We start from the raw sequence: 13,210 nt of genomic DNA, 5'->3' as shown, positions 1-13,210 counted from the left end.
GACCCTGTAGAACGGCGATGCTCCGGGCCAGGCTGAAGCGCTGGGTCACTCCCCAGAGTCTGTTCTCTCTCTGGAATAGAACTGTTGCCACTGGTGATCTGTCTTGTGTAGATAGTGGCAGCGGGGGAGCCGTGTTAGTCTGGATCTGTATTGCTTTGTGCAGAAAGGTCTGTCTGAGGTTGTTCCCCAAGGCGCTGGGGAAGCACTTCTGCTGGACCCTGCCACTTCTGCCTGGGAGACAGCCAGCCACCATCATTAGATCACATTCCCCAAACTGGACTGTTTCTTGACATCTAGAAGACATCAAAGACTGAACAGAGCTCCCCCTCGACAGTGGCTGTGGTCTGTGTATGAGAGATGCTGAACTACTTCTGCACTGATGTGAGGAAGAAAAGCCTTGGCACACAAACTGCTTCTAATTGCAACCCACTTGTGTGTCACCCCTCCTTTGCCACAGACTTCCGGTGTGGCCTTGGGTAAATCGTTTAGCTTCTCTGTACCGCAGTTCCCCATCTGTAAAATGGGGATGCTAGTACTTCCCGATCTCACAAGGGTGTTGGGTGGATAAATAGGATTATGGAGCTCTCCCATTCTGCAGTAATGGGGGCTATGTAAATACCCAAGACAGACAGATAGTTGGGTCTCTGTAGGCTTCCACAGGCCTTGTATTGTTGGGTGATCAGAGTAAGGTTCCTAGCCTGATCCTACCACTACAGATAGAGGTGGAAGACAGAAGGGCAACGTAACCATGACAGGTGATCACTGGCCTGCAGAATTAACTAACTGGAGAGATCTCAAGTTGCATCTGGATAATAGATTATAAGGGTACAGTACCATGAACCCCATAAGTTTCCAGAAGAGGTGTAGAGTGTGTCTGTTTTTTATCTAAGACCTGAAGAGGTGAATTCATAGATTCATTTATTCCATGACCAGAAGGGAACACGGAAATCATCTAATCTGACCTGAACAACACAGGCCGTGGAGTTTTCCCAGAATAATTCCCAGAGCAGATCTTTTAGAAAAACATCCAATCTTGATTTTCAAATTGCCAGTGATCGAGAATCCATCATGACCCTTGGTAAGTTGTTCCAGGGGGTAATTACCCTTCCTGTTAAAAATCTACACTTTATTTCCAGTCTGAATTTGTCTAGCTTCAACTTCCAGCCACTGGATGGATCATCTTGCACCTTTCTTTGATAGACTGAAGAAATACTTGTTCCCCATGTAGGTACTTATAGACTGTGATCAAGTCACCCCTGAACCTTGGTCTGCATCCTTTGTTCCTAGATGTAGATGTTTACATTGAGATGTACTAAAACGCTGCCAGAATCGTTTGCATCAGTCCTGTGGCAGACGTGCTGAACTTACTATTGAATTGGTGGGGGTCTCCTGTGAAAGCTGTTGGCTCCACTGATGTGAATGGAGACTTTTCTGGTCCCAGTGAGTGGAGAGCTGTCTGTGCAGAACTCCTCGGATACATGTGGATCCCTTGGCTGCTTATACGAGCTGCTGCTATGGTTAGACACTTGATGACTCAGAAAGGCCAAAAGGGAGGCTCTTGTACTGGTGAAGATCTTCTGCTGTGCAGAATCCAGGGTCCTTGCTGTGAGCTGGCCTAGTAATGATGTGCAAGCACGTGTCCTTTCAGCGCAGTCTTCTCAGAGCCAGGATGGGATGAAGCTTCCCCATTGACTACTTCTGTTGTGGGCTTGGCTTCTGTGTCATAAGCAACTGTGAGCAAGTGCTTCATCAGACCATCGGCCCTCCATCACTTTCATTCTTTTCAGAATTCAGGAAAGATTTTTGTCCCAGGAGAAGTCGTATGCCGCTAGCAGAGCCTGACGGTTAGCTATTCTCAGCTGCAGAAGGGTACAGCTTCCTCCCCAGTAAATCTAGTCTGGCTTCATATGTCTCAAGGAGTAGATTTACAGGTTTGCTCTAGTTCTCACTTCTCCTGAGCTGCAGACACAGCAAGGGAATTAGGAAGCGGATGCGTGAAGAAAAACCCCAAAGTCTGTTTGATGGACAGCTGGAATTTGTCTGCCTTTTCAGAGGTACAGGGCCCAGTGTTGCACTGGGGAGTCCTTCGGTGGTTCCTTAAGTTATTCATGGATAATGACCTCCATTCAGGGTCTGTGCTGAGGCTCAAACATGTCAGATAATCACTAGTGCAGTTCTTGTACTGGGTCCCCAGAAGGCCTTGAAAATTCTTGGATTCTGGGGGTGACAAGGAAGAGGGGGTCCACACTGCTTCCTCAGGCGGTGATGAGGAAGGGCAGGAAGTTGGCCCTTTCTTTGTCATCAGACACCTTACTCACAGTAATTTGGGAGGCTACAGATGTCACTAGATGCTATTTGTGGAGGTGGGGTCTGTCTCTTAGGGGCTCTGGGGATCATCCTCCTAACAAGAGAGGTTGCAGATGTGGAAACAATGTTGGCTGGTTTTTCTGCTGGATCGACCAGAACCAATAGATCAGCCCCACAGGAATAAGGTGGCATGTTACAGGTGTCCATGGAGGAGCTGTCCATGCACCAGACAAGGTAGCCATTGATCTCAAGGAATCAGTCACTGGATATAACCCAAGTTGGATGGCAGCTGCAGGGATCCTGAGGGCTACAGGACTGATCAACAGACTTGATGGCAGAGTTTGATTCAGGGGCTTTCAGGTCCCAGGTCTTGGTTCTGAAGCTAAAATCTTCTAAGACATCTTTTTGGGGGGTGGGGGGAGGGAGGGAGACGAGAAGGGGGTATATGGCTAAGGGGGGATGTTAGGAGATGGCTCACTGCTGAAGCAGAGCCTGAACGTTTCTCTGACATCTCAAGAGCACCAATGCTGCACAAACAAAGAGCCATGCATCTAAGCGTCCATGACACCAGCCTCTCTGGTTCATCGGCTCACAGATAACACGGCCACTGTGTTCATCTCTAGTCTGACCTCCTGCATAACACAGGCCATAAGACTTTCCTGAATTAATTTCTGATTGAACTAGGGCAGATCTTTTATAAAAACACATGAGATCTTGATTTTAAAATAACCAGTGACGGAGAATCCACCAAGACCTTTGGTAAATGGTTCCAGTGATTAATTACCCCCACTGTTAAAAATTAGCACTTTATTTCCAGTCTGAATTCATTTAGCTTCAATCTCCAGCCATTGGATCGTGTTAGACCTTTTCTCTGCTAGACTGAAGAGCCCTCTACTGTCAAATTTCTGTTCCCCATGTAGGTACCTGTAGTCTGTGATCACATCATCCCATAACCTTCTCCTGGGTATTCCTCAGAGCTTGACTTAAGGAGATCAGTCACTATAAGGCAGCTTTCCAGTTCTTTAAATGTTCTGCCCCCTCTCCAATTTATCAACACCCTTCTTGACCCGCAGACACCAGAACTGTACACGTTATCACAGCAGTGGTTGCAACAGTGCCAAATACAGGGGGAATATAATATCCCTATTCCTACTTGAGAGTCCCCTGTTCATGCATCCAAGGCTCACACTAGCTCTTTTGGCCACAGCGTCACACTGGGACCTCATGTTCAGTTGATTATCCACCTGAAGTCCCCAAGTTATTTTCAGAGTCACGGCTTCCCAGCAGAGAATCCCCCATCATGTCAGTATGGCTTGCACCCTTTGTTCCTAGATGTATGACTTCACATTTGGCCATATTTAAAACACATTGTTTAGTTGTGCCCATCTTAGATTGCTATAGTGACCTGTCCTCTTCACTGCTCGTTTCACTCCTCCCCCCAATCTTTGTGTTATCTGCAGACTTCATCAGCGGTGAGTTTTTCTTCCAGGTTATTGATTAAAATATTAAATAGCAGAGGGCCAAGAACTGATCCTTGTGGGACTGCACTAGAAACACACCTGCTCAGTGATGATTCTCTATTTACAATTACATTTTGAGACCTGTTAGTTAACCAGTTTTTAATGAATTTAATGTGTGCCATGTTGATTTTGTGTCATTCTGGTTTCTTAATCAAAATGTCATGTTGTACCAAGTCTAAGTGTAGTACCTCAACACTATTACCTTAATCAACCAAACTTGTAATCTCATCAAAACAAGATCCCACGTCAGTCAGGATCTGTCTTCCATACACCTGTGCTTATTGTCTATTACCTTCCTTTCTTTCCCATCTGAGTCCTCTATCTGCTATTCCATTATTGTGCCCTGGATCAGTGTGGGGCTGACAGACCTATAATCACCTAGCTTTCTCCAGTGCTCTGACGCCTAGAGTGCGGGTGGGCTTCAGAGCGTGAGCTGCAACTGCAGTGCTGTGTGTACGCCGCTATTTCTAGAGAGCGAGCCTGAGCCCGACTAGCCCATGTCTATGGGCCCGGGCTGGGGGGTCACTCCCACTCGCTCCAGAATGCTGTGTCGACGTACCTCCTCGGGGCAGTATGCACAGCTTCAGTGGTCACTGCTCTTGAGGAAGCGATGACTATAGTGCAGAGGGCTCCCTGTGCCCTCTGTGCAGACAGAACTCAAAGGAGAAGCATCAGCTACGCCATTGTACAGACAAGGGCAGGTCCTGTGAAAACTTCCCGACACCTAAGTCTGCCAGTGCTCCTTGATCCCACCTGGCAGCCCCGCTGCTAGCCCTGCCTCAATTCCCACACTGTGCTTCACTGACCCATTCTGTGGGGCATCTGTGATTTCGATAAGCGCTTACTACTGGTTGCAATGACTTCCTCCATCTCGTGTCACTTGTATCCTAGTACTGATGTGACATGAGTCGGGGAGGGGTCACGGCAATCAGTGCTACCCCCATCTCTCATCCAAGCTCCTGTCACGTCCTGTCTGATGCGCAGCCTGAGCTCTCTGGGGCATGGACTGTGCTGCACGATAGGACTCTGCTCCCTGACTGGGGTCCCCAGGCTCTTACAGGGAGAGAACAAAGCCGTTACCAGCATCACAGATTGCTGAGTTAGCACTCCCCTCCCAATGTACTGACTACAGCCCCGCACCCCAACCCTGGGTTCTAGCCTGGCCCTTCCCTCACCAGGACTCTGCTCTCTCACCAATGCTTTACCAGCAGCCTGGGAGGCCCAGCTCAGCTGCTGAAGGGGAGTCCCTGAGCAGAGTGGGCCTAACAGCCTCAAGGGACCTCCCAGCTTCTCTTGCTAGAATCCCAGCAGGTTGCTATGGTCACATGAGGGCAGTTCAGCTTTTTAAAAAACATGGCTCTGTGTGACAAGAGCATCCATGAGGTTACTAACTCAAGCACTCAGGTTAGCAAATGCCAGTGGATCACACTGGGCTGGGACTCAGGAGACCTGGCGTAGTGTCCACAGGCCTGCTGGGTGCCCTGGGGGAGCTGGTAGAGCCCAAGGTTTGGCTTGACCTGTCCACAGCAGGCACCTGCCATGGCTTAAGCTCAGGCAGGGACTAGAAAATGGTTTTCCAGAGTAAACGGGGCCTCCCTGGCAGGGGTTCCCAGCCCTTGGCTCCATGCACTGGATGGAGCCATCAGTTTGTTATGGCAAGCTTCATAGTGGCCCTTGCCCCTGCAGCGACTCCCCCTCCTATTTGGCATCCCCAGGACAGCCTGGCCCGGGTCCTGCAGCCCTGTCCCACTGAGGGCACATGCCCAGTGCTTCCTGCCAGCTGTGCTGTGCTCAGGAGATGCAGCCAGAAACACACAGGGAAGCTCGGGGTTGCCTTTGGGAGGTGGGGTCTGTGTGAGTGCTCCCAGGGCAGCCAGTGTGTGCAATGTTCCCCTTTCCTTCTCCAGAGCGGGGGTGTGTGTGGGGTTCTCACTGTCACTAGGCAGCATTGCCTGACCCCCTCCTGCCTCTGGGCTGTACTGGACTCTGGCTGGCTCCCACCTGCAGCTCTCGGGAACAGCAGCGCGCTGGGGAAGGAGGCTGCATCTGTCCCTTGAGTAATGACTCTCTCCCACCTGTTGCTGTCCATACTAACTAGGTGTCCCATCTATTGTGTCTTCACCACGTTCTGCCTTACAAGCATCTCCCTGTCTGGGCACAGCTCCAAGAGCAGGAAAGGAAATTGCCCTGCGACTGGGCGTCTGGCTGGGTGGCGCATGGAGCAGAATGCTGAGCAGAAAGCTGCCGCGTCAGGCACCGGGTGGCAGGCTGTCTGTGGGCACCACCCTCCACCACTCCAGAAGGGGATGCCCCAAGATGGGAGGGACTGGGCAGCTCCCTCCCTACTCTGGTTTGGTTTTGCTAAGCTCTGAGTTGTGCAGCTTGCTGCTTTCTGGGGGAGGGATCGGGAATCCAGCTCACTCAGCACCTGGGAACTTTGCTTGTTCTCGGCGCCTGTTAACGCTGGGCCACTCTGCTGAGTCGGCAGCTTGGTTCCAGAAGAACGCGCTGTAAGGGATGTGGCTGCAGCACCGTGCGCCCGCGTGCTGCGTTGCCATCTGCCAAACAGGGTAGCAATGCCGCTGTGCAGTTCCCAGAACGAGGCACTGGGGGGCAGCACAGGGCGTGCTCTGGGGAGCAGGGCCCGAATGCGGGCTGCAGGGGGCGATCCCTTCTAGGCCAGGCCCAGCCTTGCCCACCTGCGGCAGGGAGCAAGGCAGCAGCGCTCGAAGGGTGCTGAGGAAGGGGTGTGCGGGGGGGGGGAAAGAAACGGGACTTTTGGAGTTGCTCAGCAGGTACCTCTGGATAGTCACAGACCTTGGACATCAGGGACACTTTGGGTATGTCTCCACTGCCCACGGCACGCGCGGCCGCACTGTAGTCACGCTTTATCGCCCGGGGAGAGCTCTCTCGGCGATAAAAAATAACCACCCCGAACGAGCGGCGGGAGTGCAGCTCCCAGTGATAAAGCGCTGTCTATACTGGTGCTTTTCAGCGCTAGAACTTTTGTCACACGGGGGGTGTTTTTTCACACTCCTGAACGACTAAAGTTTTAGCGCTGAAAGTGGCAGTGTAGACACAGCCTGAATTGCACAGCAAAGGAGCGTTGCTCCCGGCGTGTTAGTGGCTCTAACTCTCCCCACAGCTCCTAAGCTGTTCTCTTCCACACCCCTTGGGGTGTCTGGAGGATGGCAGGGGGCACCTCAGGCAGGGCTGCTGAGCATGCGCTGTGATGTGCTGCATGCGGGAGGGAGTGGGGAACCCTGGCTGGAGCAGAGGAGACTGGAGTTGGTACAGGGTGTGGCCGGAGATGTATGCCTGGGCGTGATGTGGGATCACAGGGTGGGGGAGCGTGTGTGCTCATGACAGAGCTGATGTGGCAGGGAAGACATGTAGGTGCCCACGCTGTGACGCGTGTGTGCGAGGGGTGCAGCATTGTGAAATGGACCGTAGGGCACTCTCCTGCCCTGCCCTGGGCTGGGCTGTATCTACCATTGCTTACAGAAATAGAACCAAGGGCGCTGCAGCAGCCAGTGATTCCAATTGCCCCTGACACGAGGAGTGACGGGGCCTAACTCCGGACACACACTGTAGTGCTCGAAGTGAGGGCAGAGGCGGAGTCTGTGCCATGCCAGTTAAATACAGCGCACGGCAAGCCTAGAGCCTCCAGCTGATGGTGGTAGGAGGGGCTCTCTGAGTGAAATCCCAACTGAGCTGAGTCTCTGCTCCTCCAGAGGAGATTGATTTACGGATTGTCCCAGGCACCCACACCTGGAGTAGCCGGGGGGAATGAGGGGCGGCTGCAGGCAGAGCGCCAGGCCTGGAGTAGCCGGGGGGAACGAGGGGCGGCTGCAGGCAGAGCGCCAGGCCTGGAGTAGCCGGGGGACTGAAGTTCAGGATTGAGGAGAGGGAGCGGCAGGCTGAGACTGAGGGGCAGCAGCAGAATTGATGGGGAGGGGGTGCCCTTTCGTGGAAGAGCAAGGGCTGGACACCTTCCACTCAGAACAGCACCATGCAGGGACTTGCAGTTCCCACAGGCTGCCTCTTTGTATTCAAGACAGGGAAACAGATGCAGCTCTTGGACGCCTGCTGAACTGCCAGCAGTGCCCTCCGTGGAGCAGCAGGAAGGCCCCTGGCTCAGGGATGATGCACATTTTCTCACTGGCCCGTTTGCCATGTTTGGTGTGAGCTGGCTCCCCGCACCCAGGACCCCAGCCCGTCACTGCCCCACGGGGAGCTGGCTCCCTGCCCCCAGGACCCCGGCCCGTCACTGCCCCGCGGGGAGCCCAGGACCCCAGCCCGTCACTGCCCCGCCGGGAGCTGGCTCCCCGCACCCAGGACCCCGGCCTGTCACTGCCCCGTGGGGAGCCCAGGACCCCAGCCTGTCACTGCCCTGCAGGGAGCTGGCTCCCCGCACCCAGGACCCCGGCCTGTCACTGCCCCGCGGGGAACCCAGGACCCCAGCCCGTCACTGCCCCGCCGGGAGCTGGCTCCCCGCACCCAGGACCCCAGCCCGTCACTGCCCCGCCGGGAGCCCAGGACCCCAGCCCGTCACTGCCCTGCAGGGAGCTGGCTCCCCGCACCCAGGACCCCAGCCCGTCACTGCCCCGCCGGGAGCCCAGGACCCCAGCCCGTCACTGCCCTGCCGGGAGCTGGCTCCCCGCACCCAGGACCCCGGCTCGTCACTGCCCCGCGGGGAGCCCAGGACCCCAGCCCGTCACTGCCCCGCCGGGAGCTGGCTCCCCGCACCCAGGACCCCAGCCCGTCACTGCCCCACGGGGAGCTGGCTCCCTGCCCCCAGGACACTGGCTCGTCACTGCCCCACGGGGAGCTGGCTCCCTGCCCCCAGGACCCCGGCTCGTCACTGCCCCACGGGGAGCTGGCTCCCTGCCCCCAGGACCCCGGCTCGTCACTGCCCCACGGGGAGCTGGCTCCCTGCCCCCAGGACCCCGGCTCGTCACTGCCCCGCGGGGAGCTGGCTCCCTGCCCCCAGGACCCCGGCTCGTCACTGCCCCCCGGGGAGCCCAGGGCCCCCGCCCGTCACAGCCCCGCGGGGAGCTGGCTCCCTGCCCCAGGACCCGGCTCGTCACTGCCCAGAGCTGGCTCCCTGCCCCCAGGACCCCGGCTCGTCACTGCCCCACGGGGAGCTGGCTCCCTGCCCCCAGGACCCCGGCCCGTCACTGCCCCACGGGGAGCTGGCTCCCTGCCCCCAGGACCCCGGCTCGTCACTGCCCCACGGGGAGCCCAGGACCCCGGCCCGTCACTGCCCCACGGGGAGCTGGCTCCCTGCCCCCAGGACCCCGGCTCGTCACTGCCCCACGGGGAGCTGGCTCCCTGGCACAGCCTGTCTGCCCTGCACAGAGCCCCAATGTGGCAGAGCTATTTTTAAACAGTTTCTTCTGCTTGAATTGAGCTGTGAACTTGTACCATGTTTATGCTAAAGGGGCTTCCTTTTCCCTTTTTGCTGAAGAGGCAGCGCTGGAGATCAAAGCTTGTCTCTTTGGGTTTGTGATCTTGCCTGAGCTGAGAGGGAGGGCTCGAAAGGGGCCAGCAACTCCGTGTGGAGGCAGCCAAGTGTGCTAGAAACTTTGCTACCCTTGGGAGGGAAGGTGAGAGGAGACGTGCTGCAGCTCCTGCGCTGGCTCCATGCTCACACAGTCTCTCTGTCTCCGCAGGTCCATGGGAGCCATGAGCTGGGCCTGGACCTGCTGCCATCCTGCCCCCAGGGGGGCCAACCCTGGGGGTGACTAAGACGGAAAATGGGCTCGTGGTGCCCCAGGCCAGGCTCAGGGCCAGCCAGGGCCAGCTGTGCTGGGGGACTTTGTCGGAAGCTTTAGGGGCAAAGGACAGAGGCAGGACGGCTGGGCCAGCATGCCGAGAAGCCTCGTTGCTGCTCCTCCTGGTCGCTATCCCATCAGCGAGACCCACAGGCAGCAGAGGATGAAGCCAGCTGGCCCCCTGGCCAAGCCATGGGCAGCCCTTAGCACAGGGCTCCAGCTGCCGCGCTGACAGGCGGAGGAGATGCTCCCTCTGGCAGGTTGCAGCGCGTGTACTGCAGCTTCCCAAGCAGCAGGGAGGAGGAGCATGGGAGTGGAGCCTGGGGCCTGAGGGCGGGGCGGGGCGGCACGAGATGCTCAGTAAGGAGACCACCCCCTGCCTGGCTCGGAGCAATGAGGGCAGCCAGGAGAAAGCCACGACCGTACGCTCGGTGCTGCTCAACCGCGACTCGCCCGACATCGAGACCCGGCTCAAACGCCGACGCAACCGCACCCAGCAGGTACGCTTCAAGGACCTGGTGGATGGCAACCCTGGGGAGGAGGCGAGCCCCCTGCAGGAGCCAGCAGCCACACCTGACACCAACACCCCATGTGCCTCTACACCTCCCAGGGATTCCCCCGAGCTGGTGGCAAACTGTGCCTCGGACGCCCAGTGGGGCTGGCCCCAGGCCAAGCCGGGCTCACTGACGCTGCCTGTGCCCAGCAAGGTGTGTCTGAGCACGGCCATCCAGACCTCCCCCAGCCTCCAGCAGCAATTCCCAGCCTCCCGTGTCCGCAGCAAGAGCGCCTGCGACTTCGCCCAGCAGGAGGTGCTGGCCGCCGCCTGGGAGCCCAGCAAGAGCCAGACGGGCTGCCGAGGCCCAGCCAGGGCACCCGCCTCCGCCAGAGCCAGCGGGGATCTCCCCCACTGCACCCTCACCAGCCTTTCTGCACACAACCACCTCCCTGCCTCCCCCCTCACCCAGCACACCAGCAGAGAGGGGCAGCCAGGCCCCACTCCACATGCCACTTTGTGCCACGGGCTGACTCCACCGCCCAGGGCTCCTTGCCCACCTTATCCAGGGACCATCAGGTGTACCGCTGCCAACTATACCTCCCAGCAAAAGGGCTGCCCACCAGCGCCCAGCCCCGGCCTCTGCTCCTCCCAGCCCCCTGCATACACCAGGAACTGTGGGAGCCCTAAGGACAGCCATGGTGCCCCTGCTCCATGTCCCCTGCGCCCTCCCTCTGTGCCATGTGGACAGCCTGGGCCACCTGCAGAGCCACGGCCTCGAAGCAGGAGCCAGTCTGAGCAGGACCTGCCATCCCAGCCTGCTCATAACCACATGGCCGGCAGCCATGGGCTCGGCCAACCGGCTCAGTGTCCCTCCCAAAGAGACCCCACTGCTGCCCTGCAGCAGCAACACAGCTCGTCCTGGGGCAGCCCCAGCTGCCTCCCTTCAAACCACACCCCCAGCGCAGTCCTGCCACCACCAAGCCAGCCCAGTACTACAGCCACCATGCTGAAGAAGACACCAGCCACCCTCAGCCACCAGGCTCCCAGCAGTGGATGGGCCCAATCTGTGGCTGCAAGGCCCAGCGTCTGCAGCCAGCTGAAGGCCACCCAGACTGAGTGTGGCCTCATGAACTTGGAGGAGCCTCAGCAACTGACCTCCACATCCAGCCAGGGGCACCCCCCAAGGACACAGCAATTCACCCGGACTCCTGGGGCCCCCTGGAGCAACGAGCCGCTGGGTGAGCCCTGTCTGACGGCCAAGCAGCTGGAGACTCTGCACCAGGTTCAGGACCTTCTGCAATTGGTGGTTGCAGCCAAAGGGCAAGGGGGTCTGTCCAAGGGGGATGAGCATTTCCTAACATCTCGGGGACATGTGGGTGTGGGGACTGGGCCAATGGGGGACCTACAGTCACAGCTGCAGTCCCTGGAAGGGGTGCTGGAGACCAGCCAACACACCATCAAGGTGCTGCTGGATGTCATCCAGGACCTGGAGAAGAAGGAGGCCCAGCGGGACGGGTGAGCAGCAGGGTGCAGGCGGGCTGCCGGGAGGGGGAAGACAAGGTGCACAGACTCCCTGCCATAGGTTTGGCTCAGCAATCAAACGCGGTATCAGGTCAGGGAAGGATAACACTACTCCAGAGACCTTCGACCGACTGTCCAAACAGCACTGACCCAGTGCCAGCCCGCTGACTCCCAGCTGCCCATGGGCCACCAGCCCGGCCATGCCCGCTCTCAGGCCTCCCCAGCCCATGCCAACACACACCTGCCCTCCCCCTTGGGTCACAGGGGTAATCCAGTCTCCGGGCACAGCGTGTCTTGGCCTTTCTGCTGAGTCTGCCAGCCAGGGTAAAGCACAGGGATGAGTATGTGTCATGGGAGCGGAGATCCCCAAACTCATCTCAGCCAGGGCCCTTCGATGGGAACTGCTGTCAGTCCCTCCTGAGCCAGGTGGGATTCAAACGGGTTCCCTGCAGGAGAGAGGCTCTGGAGCTCATTAGCACTACCCTGAAGCAGCCAGGCCCTGTACGTACTATTGCTACCCCTTGGAGAGTGAGGCTGCTGTCTGGAAAGATCAGTTCAAGTGCAGACTTTTCTGCAGCTCACACAGGCAGGGTCTTCTCCTCTCTGCACACACAGGCAATGCCTCCCACCAGTGCACTCAGTCGCTAGCAAACCCACTGCACAATTAAATGTCCTACCTTCTTAGAGGGACAGTTCTCATTAAACAAAACACAAACCCTAAAACTACACCAGTAAAACAAATACTAACACACCATCCAAATTTACCTCTCTGTAGGATGGTTTGCAATACAAAACAACAATACTAATTGCAGAGTCCTCACACTGTGAGAGTCATTAACAGAGTTTGAACCCATGAGTTGCAGATCCACCACAGCTCTGGGGGATGAGGGGTGAGGAAAGCTTGCTAATATCCTCTGTGTGGGAGCAAGACAGGACACATTGTCCCAATTCCACGAGTGTTTGGGAGCTAGTGGTGGGATGCTGGGTATCAGGGTTACTGGGGACAGAGCATGATGTAGTGGTTCTAGACATCACAGCCAAACAACAACGCTTCAGTTTGAGTTGTCTGCAAGGACTGAACTCAAGGCTTGGATCTAAAAGCACAACCAGCTCCATTAGCATGGAAGTAGTAACAGACTCAGGTTATGTCCACACTGCAAACCCACTCCTCAGCAGTGAGTCTCAGCCCAGGTCAACTGATGTGGGCTTGGCCTGTGGCGCTGAAAACAGCAGTGTAGACATTTGGGCTTGGGCTGGAGCTGGGACCCCCACCCCCTTTCACTGGATTTCAGAGCCTGGGCTCCAGCCGAAATCTGAATGTCTGCGCTGCTATCATTAGCCCCAGACCCTGAGCCCTGCCAGCGACAGTTCGTTGATCCGGGCACTGAGACTTACTGCCAGAGGTGCGGTTCATTTCTTTTTGCAGGGTAGCCCTATCCTCAGAATCCTCCATATGGGATGTACCACCAAGGAGTGACACCAACCCGCACTGCGTCAGCGTGGTTACACATGCAGTTAGCACATTGCTTCAGAAAGGCTGCAGGGCAAAGTGGATGAGATTTGGGTCTGTCATATTAAGCACGTGGATT

General features: G+C 56.9%; 2 protein-coding genes across 9 annotated transcripts in view; one reads left to right on the top strand and one right to left on the bottom strand.

The window, feature by feature from the left end:
- LOC120406127 (dedicator of cytokinesis protein 2-like) overlaps window positions 1-13,210 on the bottom strand; it is a 317,936-nt gene that overhangs the window by 100,905 nt on the left and 203,821 nt on the right. The gene's annotated exons all lie outside the window — the stretch shown is intronic.
- The window catches only part of LOC120406128 (INSYN2B protein-like), a 35,712-nt gene that overhangs the window by 4,632 nt on the left and 17,870 nt on the right, over window positions 1-13,210 (top strand). For all 3 annotated transcript variants that reach the window (XM_039540462.1, XM_039540463.1, XM_039540464.1), the window contains exon 2: window positions 9,503-11,615. In XM_039540462.1, coding sequence (XP_039396396.1) covers window positions 9,958-11,615 — 1,658 coding nt within the window. In that variant the 5' untranslated portion in view covers window positions 9,503-9,957. The remainder of the gene's footprint in view (window positions 1-9,502; window positions 11,616-13,210) is intronic.

This window comes from Mauremys reevesii, linkage group 5, assembly GCF_016161935.1.
Source record: "Mauremys reevesii isolate NIE-2019 linkage group 5, ASM1616193v1, whole genome shotgun sequence".
Lineage (NCBI taxonomy): Eukaryota > Metazoa > Chordata > Testudines > Geoemydidae > Mauremys > Mauremys reevesii.
This window is presented reverse-complemented; position numbering and strand designations above follow the sequence as displayed.